Genomic DNA, 17,482 nt, shown 5'->3' with positions numbered 1-17,482 from the left:
ACTTTTATGCTATCAGTCTTCTCTATAAGAGACTAGTGTTGGGGATGTTGGCATAAGAACTGAATTTGAAGTATCAGAGAATTGTCTAAACCCATACTGGGGAGTACATCTTTGTTGTTAGCCCAATTTCTGACCTTTCAGATCAGGACTGCACTCCATGGCTGGATGCAGCTTGGGCTGAGATTCACCTGCGAGCAGTGGCTAGGGGCAGGTGCCTGACATTGCCAGATTTCACAAGTGCAAAGGACAAGAAGGCAGTGCTCCCACGAGCTCCACACATCTCCTTGGCAGAGACAGTGGGAATGTAGTGAGATATAAACTTGGGACCATCAGCTTTCCCAAGGAAACATGGTTTGCCCTCAGTGAGATGTCATTCTTTTTTGAGGGTAAAATTTGTGCTGCGTGGTCTTGTTTTTTAGAAATGTGGCATGTGACAGAATGTTTCCTTATTTAGCACTCAGAGTTTTTACCCAACCATCCAGCCTGCAAAACCGAGGAGGACCAGCCACTGTCCTCTCCTCAGCAGGACTTTACCGCCAGCAACTCTCACCATCCAGGTTTTGCTGAAGGGAAGGAGACAAAACAACATTTACAATTATGTTCTCTGGGCTCTTGCTTGTTTTCTCACTTGTTCACAGTTCTTTGCAGCTGGCGGGTAAGTGCCTCCTGCTTGCTTCCTGTGAAGGTTGTCGTGAAAGTTCTTCCACTCCTCTGGCTTTTCTGGGTGATTGTAGTTCTGTGGCACTGCCAATATGTACATTATTAGTTTGGGGATGGGGAAACTCTTAATAGCAGGCAAGAGACCTCATAGAAAAAAAGAAATGGTTAGAGAAGGAATCAGAGACTCAATGGTTTTATTCATATATAGTGGCACTATCATTTCAATAACCCCAGAAGATCAGACCTAAGAAAATAATCCTACATGTTTAAATGCCTTTAAAAAAATTAATTTTTTACTACTGATTTTTGAGCTGTTGGTGTCTGGGTAATGGTTTGCAAAATCAGGCAGGGAAAATATCCAGGAGTGGTGAAATGCAGAAATATTGGTAGGACATTAAGATATTCACAGATGATGGCTGTAAAGGGGGTTTTATTCACTGTTTTGAACAGACTTGTTGAATTCACTAGCATTGATAAAGTGGATGGAAGAATTTTTTTAAAATAAAATCAGATTAAGTTTAGGAAAACTCCTGTGGCAATGCTATTCCCTTAGCTGCACTTCTCTTGTAAGTATTCTGCAGATCTGAATGTTTAAAGTTAAATCCTTTCACCTTTCTAACGCCTGAGGATTGGCACAGATTTTCTCAGAGCATATGGTATTTTTTTAATCACCACGGTCTCCCTGCAGACCAGAATAATTATTTTCAGTGTACATTATCAATTACATTGATTTCAATTTTTTTTTGCAAGCTTTTAAGGAAACGTCTTTAACCTCTTAAATACATTTTTATTAAATATGACACCTGCTGCTCAAGACAAGTATCAGGGACAAAAACTGGTTATGAATCCCACAAGCTTTGGCAGGAAATACAACCAGATGGGTTACAAAGTACAAGACAAGGCAGCAGAGCAAAATTCATAGGCACAGTTCACAGCTGCTGCTGATAAACTCATTGCAGGACTGAAATTAGCTCCCCTGCTTCTACCTTACCTTGAAGCCAACCTTAGGCATGATCAGGTAAACTGCCTGGAGAGCTGGGGACCCAATTTCTGGTGCAGGTGTACCTTCTAACTTCCACCACCTTTACACACTGACAAGTGCCAGATGCTACTACTCCCCAGTCTTTGCTACTTTCTCAGACTGCAACTGACTTCCCGAAGTAATTCCTAGTTTTATAGTCAATGGCTCATAGTAGGGGATGGCAGATCTTATAGTCAGCAAGGCTGAGGAGCCCAGAGTGACCCCTGAGAAGCCCAGACTGGTTCACGCACATTTATATGATGAAAAGGAAAGGATTGATGGAAAGGTGGATTTGGGGGAGGGAAGGCAAATGGCTCAGCAAAGGTGGCTGTGTACCCACTGGGAGACCTGTAAGATCTGGAAGGGTGAGAAAAGTTTGTAGAGGTCAAAGGTCTAAAAGGCCGTGCCTCTGAGGATAGGTTGGATGGAATAAGGTAATGGTAACAGCAGTGTGGCTGAGGAAACTCACTGATGTAAAACCATCCAACAAGCTGTGCTCAACTGCTGCTGCTGCCCACCACTGATCCACAGCATGCTGATGTATACTCATGACATACATTTTCTATTGTCTACTTTATTTTGAATCAGTAGAATTGATGTTGCTCTGGACCCTGTTGAAAAACAGAATGTTTTTATCTGACATGAATGCAATGACTTCATGTGAATGGGAAGTAGAATCATATCACATATCCACTATACATATATTCTATAATAACTATTTGCTATGTGTTTTGTTTTACAGACATTAAAATATTTTTACTGTATAATAAAGTCAACAGACTCTGCCTTGAGGCATCTATTGCACAGTCAGTTAGAACTGCCACTTGCAATCAAGACAATGAATCACAAAAATTCAGGTGGATCACAGATCATCAGCTTATGAGTATGAAACTGAAACTATGCCTGGGGGTGCCACTGAAGAAGGATCAGACCATGGTCACCCTGTATCCCTGTAATCAAAAAAGTGAGCTCCAGTGGTGGGAATGCAGAAATGAAAGCCTCCTTGCAATCCAAGGAGAAGATTTATTTTTCAGTCCTGGTAATGAAGAGCACGATAATGTTTTGTTAAAGAAGGAGCTGAGTGCAAAGAATAAATGGAATATCTATGGGGCCATGGATATTTTATGTTCCCAAGGATATGAAGGTACAGAAACTTGCTTCTTTCATCTTTTGTATTAATTTCTTTGTGGGTGTTAGAGTGTGTAGGATCTTTGGCTCTGGCTATTCTGACTCCTTCAGTGACCACCAGTTTTAGAAAATCCATGCACTGAGGTACTTAGCCTTGAATTTAGTGTTATATTTATGTCCAAGCATGTATTATACACACACACACGCTTTTTTAGTCTATGCATTATAGTACATTAGTATTTCAAGTACTATGAGTATTACATGCACTCTATATTCTATAACTACATATTATTAGTGAATATGTATATACATACTTACTCTCATACTATATATAGTATTCTATACTATGTATAAGTATTCTCTAAAGTCACTAGTGCTCACCATACTGTGTCACTGCATTATTAACAGAGCACATAAATACTGATAAGTTTCTTATACAGTCACAGGGATACGAAATTTCCCCATGAATGAAGCACAATATGAGTGAGCTGAGAAAGGTCTGAAAGTACTGATTTAAGCAGAGGAAGCATGGCTTTTTTGACTTAGGAGATGAAGATGTTCATGAAATAATTACAGTAACCAGTGCCATTACCTTTTTTGATTAGTTGAAGTCTGATTGTTCTGAATGGCTTTCCCACATCCAGAATTAATGCTCGAAAAGCCACCTCACAGCATATTTGAACACTGAACTCTTAGCTTTGCCTGTGGGAAGCTGCTTCACTGTACGAGATACTTAAAATGGTCACTGGAATAAAACCAGAGAGAGATAGTCTGATGTATGTTTACTATTTTTTCCCAGGAATCAAGACATATAAATATTAGTTCCTGCTCTTGCACATGTTATATAAATTTTAACATATTTTAAAATAGAAGTATCTTAGGGTAGAGCTCTGGATACTTATTAAGATTGTAAAATCATCTTGGTCAGAAATTTAATTATAGATTGTCGTCCTGATTTTTTTAAGATTTTCTAAAGCCTTCTAGAAGTTTACATTCTTGTAGCAAACTTTCTCACACAACTTTCTGTAAATAACTTATTGTTTTGCATTCCTTCATAGAGGCGGAGAAATTTGTTGGAGTAGTAGTGTGTCCAGTGTCGTTGGAGAGGTGGCACCTTCACCCTCCAATCCACTGTCACCTTTAGAAAACTATAAATGCTAGAGTCAAAAAATAAACTTACCTTTTTTACCTTTACAATAATAGCAGCTCACGTTGTGCTTTTTAGTGTCCTATAGTGACAATAGACCCCATCTATGATATATTACTTTACATCAGAATAGCACTGGTCTAAAACATATGTCAGCAGCTGAAGTCTGAAAAAGTGCTGAAGCAATTTTTTTAATGATTATGGGACAGGAACCATGGAAAGCACTTCGAGATGCAATTCTGCCCCAGACCTTACCTTTTCCCTAGTTTACATTCGTTTGTTACTTTTCATATTCATGTTATCATTTTGTGTTCTCAGAGACTTTCACGCTGCTAGGAAATGCTTTTGGGGCCCCATGTGTTTTCCCTTTCATGTACCAGCAGCAGTGGTGGGCGGAGTGCACGGCCGCGGGCCGCACCGACGGCTGGCTCTGGTGCGCGACCACTGCCGACTACGACACGGACCAGCGATACGGGTTTTGCCCGTTCGGAGGTAAGGTACCTGTTCCCTCCCAGGTCCCCTCAGCGTGCCTTTGGCAAACCAGCATGAGCAGAAAATGATTATCTTTATAATAACAACTCATAACTTACAAGAATATATTTTAGTATATGATGCATTGGCACAGGCTACAGCTCACTACACGAAGAAAGGACATGTTGCACAAAGATGTGAAGAGAGTGATTGAAGAGTAAAACAGCATTCAGTTCCCACTTGCTGTGGGGGTGTTGCTGAACAGCACAATAATTCTGAGCTCCTTACTGCTTCCCAGCGATGTCTGCTGTCACTGTAGTACAACCCTTCTCTGAGGACTCCTGTTGTGATGGATGTGGTCACAAAAAAGAGCACTGTAGGAAGATTGATGTTGAAGTTAATGTTTCAATTTGCATGATTCTCATGTGAACGTATTTTTTTGCTAAAGTGGAATGTGTCCTTTTATCCATGCTTTTAAGCCCTGTTCATATTGTCCAGGAAGCAGCCTTTCCACCCCGTTGACATTTGCCTGGCATTTCTCTGCAATTTCAATCACTTTCTTTTATTTCTGTGGTCACTTCCCCCTCTATCTCCCGTTATGGCCTGGAGAGCTTTCCATTCATGATGTTGAAATCTCCACGTGACACATCTCATCTTTTCTCTATGTTTTCTCCATGTCTCCTATACAGCATTGTCTTTTTTTATTAAAATGTCCCTTTACTCTACTTGATTGAAAGTGGACTTTCAGTGTGGCACACATCCCTAGTCAATTGTGCTTTCCAGATTCCTGCAAATATACCTCACACACTGAGCCCTGAAGGTGTGACATAGGGTCACTGAATAATTTTCAGAGTTTTTGAAAGGTAGTCCCAGATTTCAGTTATTTTTTTAAATTCATCTTCATACTGATTTTTGGGAATGATCAAATACCTGATAAAATTTTGTGTTGTGCTTGATTGAGCGTGTCGATATCTTCAACAAATCAAAGATGCAAAGGTAATCAGAGAAGGAGCATGGTGCTGCTCAGCACCATTGCTGTGTGACAGGCACATCCAGAGGCACTTTGAATGGGGATGGGAGTTATCTGTGAATTTTTTTGATTATAAATTCAGGTCTATAGCTAGTTCTTACAGCTCTCAGTGGGAGCTGCTGTCCAGAGAGAGAAGGAGATGCTGCACAAATATTTCAAAATTTTCTCCTGGGACTTCTGCCACGTACTCCATGCAATGCATTTTCCCGTGCAATCACTTTCCTGGTGGCAATTCCTGACTTGTCTCTCTTCATGGAGCAGGAGGCATTATAGGCCAGCTTTACCTGTCGGTGTGCTGGCCTTAATTTTGTCCTTCCCCATCTGCTTTTAACATTTTCAGTGATCTTGAAAGAGCAGCCCAGGTGAAATTGAAGGAGACAAATGAGAACCTGCTACACAGAATGAGAACCTGGAACTTAGTTTTCTGTTCAGTTACTATGACCTCTGCTGTTATTATTGTTTCCACAGATAAAGACAGCACATGGACTACAGATCTGTCAACAAATGTTCAGTACCAAATAAATTCTGACTCAGCTCTCACATGGCACCAAGCCAGGAAGAGCTGTCAGCAGCAAAACGCAGAATTACTGAGTATCACAGACATTCATGAACAAACATACCTTAAAGGTAAGGCAGTAAAGCAAACCCTGGGTTACATTCAGGATCTGTTCAGGCCATCAAAATAGCAAAGGATTATTTAGTATGATTTTGGCCATTGCCTTTGGACCTAAATAAGTGTGGACAAGAAAACAAAATATTTTAGAATTTGCAAGTTCATATCAAAATTGCTGCCAATTTACATAGAATTCTAGCATCCTGCAAGTAACAGTTTGACTTCATATTTACAAATCTTATTTTATATATATATATATATATATATATAAATATATATTTTTTATGGAGGAAAAAATCCTGAAAAGTAAATTAAAGACTTACTTTTGGTCAAAAGGAAACTTCAAAAAAATTTGAAAAGAAAGAAAAAAAGATCAATCTTTATGCCAAAGGAAGGAATTGTTTTCTTTCAAATGCTGTTTTGACAGCTGTTTTTTTCATTCACTTGGCAAACTGAAAAATATCAGTTATTTATAGATATCAAATTGCAGCCTTACGTATCCACATATAGATGAAGAAATTATATGGAAGAAATACTTATTGTTGGTTTTAAGGATTAATTTAACTTCTAACAAAATTTTTATTATTGTTTATATTTATATTCTACCAATAATTCTACTTAAATGTACAGAATTTAGCCTATTCTGCAGAAACAATTTTGGTTGGGATATACTCTGTGGATATAATCTGTGTTCATTTTGCATTAGTTGACAGGATAAAACAGGGAGTTTCTGTTTGTTTGCTTTCTTACAGTATTCAAACTTCGGCATATTTCAATGTATCATAGTATCTACAGATATTTGCAATTAGATATTTAGGAATACAAGTCTTCCTAGAGACATTGTTAGTGACCATTGCTAATACAAAAGAGATTGATAAAATAATTCCTATTATTTTTGTAACTTAGAATTAACAGAAGGTACAGATTCTGCACTGTGGATTGGACTCAACAGATTGGACTTGAGTAGTGGGTGGGAGTGGATTGGAGGCAGCCCTTTCCAGTACTTAAACTGGGCTCCAGGTAGATATGACTTTGTTTGATTTTGTATTTCCAAAGAGAAAATATATATACCTCAAATACTGCTGTAAACTTTATTATCAGATAGTTATGCCATGAGATAAGTATTTTACCTTTTCTTGCTTTAGCTTTAGAAAAATCTCTTTTTCTATAGCAATATAAGACAGAAACCTTCAATGTATTGCAAAAGTATTTTAGCTGTGAAAACAACACTTGTCTATCCCAAAAATATTCAGTCTTCCATTTCTTGACTAACAACTAAAGTATGAGTTTACATGTTTGTATCCACTTACCTAACTTACACACATTTCCACTACTGGAAATGTACCTTAGCTCTTACTAAAGCTGGGAAAGACATGACCTCCATCACTTCATCCAGGAGTGGTCTCTCATGTGCATTTTAGACCTTAGAGCTCTGTTTTTCATTCAGAGAAGTTAACTTTTTTTTTCTCTGTACTTTTCCCAAAGGAAGTCCGTCTCCAGAATCTGGAAAGCTCTGTGTGGTTTTGAATCCTGAAACAAAAGCTAAATGGCAAAATTGGGATTGTGATCAGAAACTTGGTTATGTTTGTAAGAAAAGGAACTTTACTTTGGTTCCTTCAGGTATGTTGATACACATTGATAATTAAAGTAGAAGCTATTATCTGAATCACTTGACATATAGACAAAGATGAACAGAATAATTTTATTAGAAATAGAACTATTTCTTGTTTCTCTGGTTTGCTTTTTATAATGATTGCAGCCTTTCTAGTCTGATCTCCAGTTCCGCAACACACAGACTGAAATAGATAAAAGCAAAGAATTTCCAGCTAGTCAGTCCTGCCTGTCTTTCAGGGGTCAGGTCTCCCCGTGATGTACACAGACTGCTGACTATGAAAAGGGAGAACAACCCAAAAATTATTTTTTAGAAGTGGGACATTAGTAAATATAAGCCCAAGAAAGAAAGATGCATAACTTAGTGTGGTTCTAAATCATTTTCCACAACTTGTGGTCAACCAGCATCTAGAGAAGAAATTTCAGAGTTCACTGTAGAAGTGGTGGAAGACTGGGACAGTGGAAGATCAACACATTGAAGTGAGAAAAGATATTTGAAGTGTATGAAGATTTCCCTGAAAGTGTATTCATCTAGCTATAAATTTGTCTTGATGGCTTATACTCTATCAATGTACTTAATCCTTTAAAAATTCATAAACCTTCTATGTTAGCTGCAGATGTCTGATTTCTCCTATCTGACAAATAAGTACTAGGTGATACAGAAGCTAATAAAATTAATGAATTACAAAACTAATACCTTTGATTAATACATTACAAAATTAATATATTTGTTGCAGACATTTGACTAAGATTATATATTAAAAAGCTTTCCTTCTCCAAGCTAAAAATTGCCTGGTTTAGAGAATCACGTTTATGTGTACTGCATTTTGTGTTCATCATTTCCTTATGGTGAGAATTTCAAAAGAAAATTCTTAGTTTAGAACTTTTGCACAGATGAAGTGGAAATATTTTCAGTGTCATGTTCCTTGCATGGCAATTGGAGCTTTAAAGCCTTGGGATATGTTCCTAGGTGACCCTGGGCCTGTTACCTGCCCAGATGGATGGGTGCCCTATGTGGATCACTGCTATAAGATCTTCAGGGACAGCAAAGGATGGGAAGCAGCTTTGAAGTCTTGTCAGAAGGAAGGGAGTTGCTTGGCCAGCATCCAAAGCCTTGAGGAGCACAGCTTCATGGTGTCTCAGCTTGGGTACAGTGAGTATTTCCAGGGGGGTCTCTTGCCTTTGCCTGTATGGAAAACAAGACATTGATAGTTCCTGATGAATTCTGGGTATTGTCAAAACTCTGATTTTATTTATTGCAAAAATAATCCATTTAGGTCTGGGGGGCTGGGTTTAGGGGCTTTCTGGTTTTTTTCATTTTGTTGAAAGAAGCTTAAAACATTCATGCTCCAAGTTACATAAAAGCAGTATTCTAAAATTTGACCAGTGCAATGGAATTGTAAAGTAACTATTCAGACTTCTATCCTACCATCATGGCCTATCAGTATTAGGCTGGTAATTCACACCCACTCTTATGAGGAGGAAGAGCAAAATTTTTTCACCCAGTGGAAGACTTTCCTTACAGCCTAATTTTCCAAAGCATACAGTTTTTATTTTTATATCTATATGAAAATATTAATTTATAAAACTATCATAGAACATGCTGCATAAATTTGTGAAAGGAACTGTATGTCCAAAGCCTAATGTTTAGTGCTGTGAAAAGGGTGGAGTGCCAAAAGAGGTATTATCTCTGTTTCCATCTTTAGAGCCAACAGATAAGCTGTGGATTGGGCTGAATGACCGTAAGGTTCAAATGTATTTTGAGTGGAGTGATGGTACCCCAGTGACATACACAAAATGGCACCTGGGAGAGCCATCCACTACAAACAACAGGCCAGAAGACTGTGTCCTGATCAAGGGCCAGGTGACATTACTCAATATGTATTGTACTTTCATACTAAAAATAACTACTTAATAAAAGAATAACATGCTCTGTTATTTCAGCAAATGGCTAAAGCCAGAAAAAAGGGATATAAGGATTGAATTGAATAAGATTGAGAATGAGATTGAATGTGACCTTAAAAAAAAAAAAAAGGCATTACTGCATCACTGGTGAAATTTTCTCATTGAGTACATCTGAAAGTCACAAATGAAATTATTAGGGCTACAAAACTGGTCTCTGAAGGTATTTTGAGTACATTTTCTCCTTTTCTTCTGGTGGTAATGATGGTATATGGGGTTCTCTGATTCTTGCTGGCTTCTCTTTGCCTGCTTATTTGCCATCCCATAGCACAACTACCTGTGCAGGACCCAGCACAACAGGTCAGGGAGCATCTCCATGCGCCCTTCTCCCTTCTTACCACTGCCAGCTGAGGCTATACTGCTATAGCCCAGTCTACTATTTCACAGAATATGAACAGATTTGGTTTTGATATCATGTAGGAAAATTGGATAAGGAAAAATTCTCCATTTAAAAATAAAGGAGAAAGAAAAAAAAATTTCATTATAAAGAAAGACATTATTTATCTCCTTTAGATTATTCAACTTTGTATGTTTTTTATTTCAAACTTTTTTTCTGACACAGAATGGCTATTGGGCAGACCATGTCTGTGAGAAGAAGGCTGGCTACATTTGTAAAAGAAAAGCTACATCACAAACAGCTGGAGAAAAAGAAAGTAGCCTGGCAGGTTGCAAAAAAGTAAGTATATGAGAATGGAATGTCATTTTCTGAGATGAAATAGGTACACTGACAATCCATTAGGATTATTTGAATTATTTGAATTATTTACGTGGAAGGGTTTTTGTTTTATTTATTATGAAGTTTCTCCCTCTCTCTCAGTTACTCTAAATTTTAGAAAATCATTTACAGAAACCACTTAGGAATTTGTAATTTCACTGCAAAAAGTTTCTAATTCATAATATTCATGATCATTGTGCTTCATTAATTTTAAAATGCCATATTTCACTTAATACATGATACCACAATTATTTAAAATTTGTATGAAAATCCTAAAATCATGTTACAGGGCTGGAGAAGATATGGGACCTACTGCTATTTTGTCGGACATCTTCCAGCAACATTTTCAGAAGCAAACACCACTTGTGAAGGAGAAGAAGGTTACTTAGCCACAGTTGAAAGTAGGTATGATAATGATTTTTGATTCATTTTTAAATATCTAAAGATTGTATCTTATGAAATATTCCTAGAAAAGCTAACACAACACCAAGCAGCAAAATGGTCAAGTAACATATGAGGTCTCTAGTTGAATAACAAAAAAGTCTTGTTTTTTTTTGTTGTTAATATGGAATCTTAATCCTATATAGGGTCTTCTGACCCTAGCCTGAAGCAAGGAATAAGAGAAAAAAATTCCATCATCACAGTAGACTAGCAGGATTTGGGTAAATGACTTTGTTTTCACTTGCATGTTGATGATGTCTTTTACAGGTATGAGCAAGCCTATTTGACTAGCCTTGTTGGGCTGAGGCCTGAGAAATATTTCTGGCTTGGCCTCTCTGATGTGCAGGATCAAGGCGCTTTCAGCTGGGCCAATGGTGAAGCTGTCTCCTTCACACACTGGGATGCAGGAATGCCTGGTGGGTGCTGTGGTGAGGGGTGGTGGGTGCTCTTTGACATTTAGATTTGCGTTGGTATAATGTTTTATGTTTTATAACATAAAACATAAATTTTATGTTTTAAACTTTCAGTATATTTTATAAGTATGTGCACTTTTCAAATCCCATATTCTAATTTCAAAGGGAAAATTTTAAACTGCACTTTTATATTTGGACATCTGATATATTTACCCATAAGATTAACTTTTGGCCCATCTTCACAGGGAGATAAAAGGAGTTACAAATGGGTCCTAAGACGATTCCACACATGTCCCTCTAGTGAAAAAGTTAGCCTGGGAGAAGAGTTTGAAACAGAGCGACTGTAATGTGGATTTAAGTTAGAATTCCAAACTCAAAGTGTCAAAAATCATTGTGCCATTATTATTTTTATGTGTGATACTAAGAAAACTGCATTCATGGGTTCATACTGTGCAGAAGCACAGAAAACAAGATTTCATGATGCCATGAGGAAATCTCTTCTCCGTGGGATATACTATGTTTCTCTTAGTGATCATTTGTCTGAAGACTTTACTGAAAACCTTCAGTGAGGCTATAAAATATAAAATAAAAACAATAAAAAATTATGAAAGACAAAGACTAATAAAACCTTAGCAAATGCCATAAGAAGAAAGCTTGCCAGGGAGTCTGTGCTGTCAGAAGATGATCAGGGCATGAAGAGAGCATTTGAAAGTCATGTTAAGGAATCTTCCCCCTCTGACCATCCAAGTGCCACTCTGGAGTCACACTCACACCACCTGAGCTGGGACCAAGGTCCCTCCCCAGCTACACCCCCACACTCACACACTAAGACAAAGTTTCCTTAACAGCTTGAACCCAGCTTTCCCCAGATTTTTTGATCCCTAAAATAATTCAATCATGGTGTAATAATAAAATACGAAGCTTGAGCTGGGTGCCTCCAAGGAGGGTCCATGAACAAAGGAAACCCTGGGCTGTTTTAAAGTCTAAAAGCAGTAATGTCTGGGGTCCTTGGCCCCTGCTGAGTCTTTGGGTGTCCAGTCACCTGGCTGGACCACTGGTGCCTGTGCCCTTTGCTATGCAAAGGGTCAGTACCAGTTCACAGCCCTTTGCCTTGGGTCTCACCAGTCAGAGCTCAATCTCTAGTTGGCACTGCAGCTTGCAAACCAAAGTACCCACAGCAAATGCATTCCTAAACAATCAGGCTGGAACAGTAAAGAAAAATCTGTTTGCATTTGTGTTCCCTAAGAAGAAAATGGACTTTCTGTGCTGGAAAGTTTCTTTGTGGGAGTATCTTTGGAGAGTCTATTTCAAGCTGAAATATCAAAAAAATAGGTTATGGAGGAAATTGATGGCATGAAGTCAGGACTAAGCATGGCTGCAAAAGTATCCAGGAACTGTTAAGATTACATGAAATAAACCTTTCTCTTTAATATGTAAAGAGAGCTTTAGCTTTCCTGCTAAAGCTGCCTTGGCATCTAAACTTTGCTAAAAGACAAATTTGGTGCCAACATTAAAATGGTTACAGAGAGATATGGGGAAATACAGATGAATAAGTCATTAGTAAATGAACTGAATCTGTAATAAAGATATAGTGGGAAAGATACATAAAATCACTTCTGGAAAGGGAGGTTATGCTTATAGATGCGGCGCGGGTTTTCGCTCTCCCCGGCTGCACGCGGCTCTTGGGAGCCTGGCTGTGGCATAGCTTCCACGTGCTGCTGGGGTTTGCTGCCGCGGGTTCCTGGACACGGCTCTGTGTCTCGGGCGTGTGGGCTGGCCAGCCTCTGTTACCATGCGCTAGGGACCCGGCAAAGAAGAAAGGAATTTGTCCATTTACTCCGTGCTTGGCAGGAACGGTTTATTGGTCACACATGGCGCGGTTCGATGGAAAGACGCGACCGCTCCCGGCACTCGCATGGGAGAAAATGGCGCCTGACTGCCGGCGGGATAGGGCTTTATGGAGGGGCGGGGCGAGAGGATCCACGGCCTGCTGCCCAATAGGGGCGGCTGCCGCGGGGTTGACGCCAGCAACAGCGACCAACCAGAGAACCCCGCAGGGGCGGGCACCGAGCCTTGGGCTGAGCGGGATCGTGTGGCTTGGGGTGGCCAGCACGGGGTTTCCCGGGGCCCGACGGCAGGGTGGTTACAGGAGCGGCACAGGGGTAAGAATCCGGCAGCAGGCAATATGGGGCCAGAAACCATGGGGGGGGAACAACACGGGGGAAATGCGGGATTACAGAACCCATTTTAACATAAATTAAAAACCCTAATCTAAACCCAAACTCTGGGATGCAACATATAGATCTCCCAGAGCTCCACACAGAAGGTGAAAGCATATGAATGAAGGAAATCTAGTAAGTGTTGTCTCTCTCAATTACCAAAAGCCTTTCAGTTAATCTAACATAAGACAGAAAAGCTCTTACATGAATAAAAATATTGATAAAAAGGCACTGATGCGAATGTGGATTTTTTTTTTTTTACGGGGGCTATTTTTTACTGGGGAAGTGTGTTCACCAACAGAACCCCATAATGACCATGCTGCTCAATATATTTGACAGAATTAAATAATTCACACTTTAGAAAATATCCAACATGTTTGTTTGTTTGTTTTTTTATCATAAAGGAAATAATCGAGGATGTGTAGCCATGAGAACTGGGAATGCAGCTGGATTATGGGATGTTCTTGACTGTGAGACAAAGCAAAAATATATTTGCAAGCAGTGGGCAAAGGGTGCAACAGCTCCACCTATTCCAACTACTGCTCTGGTCCCCACATGCCCTGAAGGTTGGGTATCAAACAACCATAGGAGTTCCTGTTTTAAAGTAAGTGCCTAAATAGTTAAAAGAAGCAGCTTGAGTGGGGGAAAAAAAAACTAAACAAGAAAAAAAAATAAAAAGGAACTGACATCTTCATTTTGCAATATCTGAGATTGGAATAGAGAAAAAAACAAAACCCCCAAAATTCTTCTAAGGAAAATATCCATGAGAGGGGAGAAACTAAGGAAGAAAAGGTTGAAGGGAGGGAAGGGAAGGGACGGGAGAAGGGCACAGGAAAGAAAATGAGGAAGTTTGTGTTTCAGGGGTTGAAGGAACTGGAGCAGGAAATGAAAGAAGAGGAACATAAATATCAAGGCCCAAAAAAGACATAAAAAAAAGAAACGAAAAAGAAAAGAAAAAACAGAAAATAACTCCATATTAAAATTATTAAAAGGAAAATGTCAAAATTCTGTATTAAACAGCAGAAGCAGCAAAGCTGGTTTGTCAGTGCTGCTCTTTATGTCTGTTGTGCAAAGATGTGGTGTTCACCTGAAAAGTGTGGCAGTTCAGAGAACAAACAGAAAAAGTGATGTGTAGCCTACAGCAGCACAATGCCTAAGGCTGGACCTTGTTAAAATCAGCACATTACTCCACAAAAAAAAAAAGGATAAAAAGTCATGTGAAAGGTTAATTAAACCAGTGTTTATGAAGGACATTTACTTGAGAGTTTCTGGTGCAAAGCTGCAGATAACTTGTGTTTGAAGTACAGTCAGCTGTATCTTAGCAGGCATAAAAAAGGAGTTTGAACAAGAAATGAGTGTAATGTGCAAACAGTGGTTTGGGATCATGCAAAGTTGAAATGTGCTAAGTGTAAGTTGTTAATGTTTTTTATCACTTAATTGAATTAATGAGTCCTTCTCTTTTTTTTTTTATTTTTTTTTTTTTTATTTCTTTCAAATTCATCTGGAATGCTATGCATTTGGGCTCCTTTATCCCCAAATGATAATTTTAACTTTGGTCAAATCTGTACTTGTTGTCTCTTAAACAAGTTAGACATCATACTGCAAATGTAAAGTGAGAGTTGTAAATTACCATGAAGTCGTTCTTTTGCTTGAATCTTCAGACTCGTCTCAGATCGTTTTGCCTCTCAACCACAGCTACTCTTCTTTCCCTTCATATGGAAGCTGGTTTGGGCCTTTCTTCAATTAAAACAAATTAAAGGGAGTTGGGGAGTTGTATTCCTTTTTCCCTTCTAGCAATTAATTTTTTTAAAACCACTATGCTAAATAGGTAGGCAGCTCTAGTGTAAAAATTCTAGGAACAGAGTGGGAAACGTTATTTCTCTTCTGGACTTTTACTCAGCTCATATGAAACCTCATTTATGTTTAAGCAAGACTATAATTATTTTATTATTGTAATATGTATATAATATGTTTTTAATTAATTTCTCCATAGTGTTTTTGCAGATCAAAAAATAGAAAGAAATCATGGTTTGAAGCTCGAGATTTTTGCAGACAAATAGGAGGGGATCTGGTCACCATTAACATTAAGGAGGAGATGCCATTACTAGTCCAAGCAATGAGGTTGGTATTTGATGTGTATTTATCTTACTGGATTCAAAAACTTTTCATATGAACTATTATGAATGATCCTAGGTGACTTCTAAAATGTATGGATTCCTCAAAAGCCAAAAGACCTGTGATACTTTGAAATTTATCTGTGCAGTACTATTTTAAACTTTTCATGGAAAAAACCAGTGATTTCTGTCAAGAATTTTTTTTTTTTTAAATCTCCACCAGTATCATGCTTGCTAGATATAGTTTAGAAACACATTAAATTAGCAGTATTTCTACAAGGGTAGAAAATATCATAAATGTATCTACTGTTGATGTAGATATGCATCAACCTTTCAGTGGTCAGTGCTGAAACTACTTTTTGAATCTGTGAAGGTTTTCCCTGATTGAATAGTACATTAGGGAAATACATGATCAATACTACTAATAAGTCTGATAACTAAGCTGCTGACACTGAACCACAAAAATATGACACATTTCTACGAAGAACATGTGTATGCACTTCACCAAAGGTAATAGGGAAATTTGCAACTTCACTGCTTTCACAATGTGCTCTAGAAAGTTCACCTATGTATTTCTGGACTTTTTTGTGCTGATGTTTACTCACTGCTCTGTCCTGTGCTTTCTTTTAGAACCTCTCCCTGTATGTTTGAAATAGTTTGGCTGGGTATATTTTCCTTAAATCCAGATGAAGGATTTGCCTGGAGTGATGGCTCTCCAGTGAGTATCTTAATTTTTCATCATATTTGTTTGCTTAAGGTACTTTGGGATTTGTACATAGACTTTTTGACTTTTTCCTGTTTTCCTCATTAAAGAAACCACCAATCCTTCAAACATTCATGTAGCTGCTAATCTGTATTGTCATGACTAATACCACAGCTAAACATTCGAATACATGGAAATTATCTGTGTCTCATCAGATTCTGTAGGTTTCTGTGTAACACTCCAAATTATTTTCTCTTCAAAGAAGATAATATTTCCACCTAAGTTCAAGACATAAAAAATTCATTATGCTATATCATGTATCCTGTCTCTCATAGTAGCCACAAGCATCTAAAAAGCTAATCAAACAACAAGCATGTTTCCCAGTATACTCCTGAATCCCCCATTAAGTGATAGCTCATGGTCTTTTAAAGCTGAAGCTCAGATCTGTAATTTTAATTTATTTATTTCTGGGAATTTATCCAGTCATCTCTTGAGCCCATGCAAATATCAACAGCTGTGAAAAACATTCCTACAGGATTCTACTCTTTATTCCCCTCTACTTTTACTACCTCATTTACTACTACTCCCTATTCTTTGGGTTTCTTTAACACAAGCAAGGATCTTTTATCTTATCCTGTTCACATTACTTTCCACAAAAGTTTCATAAAGGGACATTATCAAGAATTCTTGATAATAATAAGTAGGTTGTATCACATGTGTCTCATTTGGATGTCAGTTTCTTCAGAGGTACCTCCTCTAGATTTGTAGGACATGTCTTCCCTCTCAAAAGTCACACTCCCATCCTCATTAACCACAGGGAAGGGAAAAGGTAATGCTCAATTTATGCATGACATGGTCACTGCCACCAGACAGATGTTGGACAGTGTAATTTTGAACCAGGTCAGATGTGGAGTGAAAAGTACCCTGTCTGCACATGATTAGTGATATGTGGGTGAAATTCACAGCTAGGTAAAGTTCATTACAAACAGTTCCTTTGCCTGTTTCTCTTCTGTCTGTCTATGGCTCAGGGCACAAACAAAAAAGCCCTCCATGGCAAGACAGCCATGCCTGAACACTGACATCATTGGCCCACTCTAAAATCCTTATACCTATAGCTTTCCCTATAGTATTTGCAGTGCTTTTTAGCTAAAACCAGAATCTTTGAGACAAAAGCAATTAGTTTCCATTTTCCAGTGGAAAGTACAGCTACTGAAACAGATGAAAAGAGTAACAA

At 38.4% G+C, this 17,482-nt stretch overlaps 1 protein-coding gene across 1 annotated transcript in view; it reads left to right on the top strand.

Annotated features, from left to right (window-relative positions):
- Positions 1-596: 596 nt before the first annotated feature.
- The window catches only part of LOC128815350 (macrophage mannose receptor 1-like), a 33,004-nt gene continuing 16,118 nt past the window's right edge, over positions 597-17,482 (top strand). The window contains exons 1-14 of the mRNA XM_053992039.1: positions 597-655; positions 2,424-2,825; positions 4,275-4,448; positions 5,926-6,084; positions 6,977-7,090; positions 7,556-7,690; positions 8,652-8,834; positions 9,388-9,545; positions 10,206-10,319; positions 10,648-10,763; positions 11,067-11,215; positions 13,836-14,035; positions 15,425-15,552; positions 16,176-16,263. Of these exons, the coding sequence (XP_053848014.1) occupies positions 598-655; positions 2,424-2,825; positions 4,275-4,448; positions 5,926-6,084; positions 6,977-7,090; positions 7,556-7,690; positions 8,652-8,834; positions 9,388-9,545; positions 10,206-10,319; positions 10,648-10,763; positions 11,067-11,215; positions 13,836-14,035; positions 15,425-15,552; positions 16,176-16,263 (2,178 nt within the window). The 5' untranslated portion in view covers position 597. The remainder of the gene's footprint in view (positions 656-2,423; positions 2,826-4,274; positions 4,449-5,925; positions 6,085-6,976; positions 7,091-7,555; positions 7,691-8,651; positions 8,835-9,387; positions 9,546-10,205; positions 10,320-10,647; positions 10,764-11,066; positions 11,216-13,835; positions 14,036-15,424; positions 15,553-16,175; positions 16,264-17,482) is intronic.

The sequence above is a fragment of the Vidua macroura genome, chromosome 1, assembly GCF_024509145.1.
Source record: "Vidua macroura isolate BioBank_ID:100142 chromosome 1, ASM2450914v1, whole genome shotgun sequence".
NCBI lineage: Eukaryota > Metazoa > Chordata > Aves > Passeriformes > Viduidae > Vidua > Vidua macroura.
Note: the sequence above shows the minus strand (reverse complement) of the source record. Positions and strands in the feature narration are given on the sequence as shown.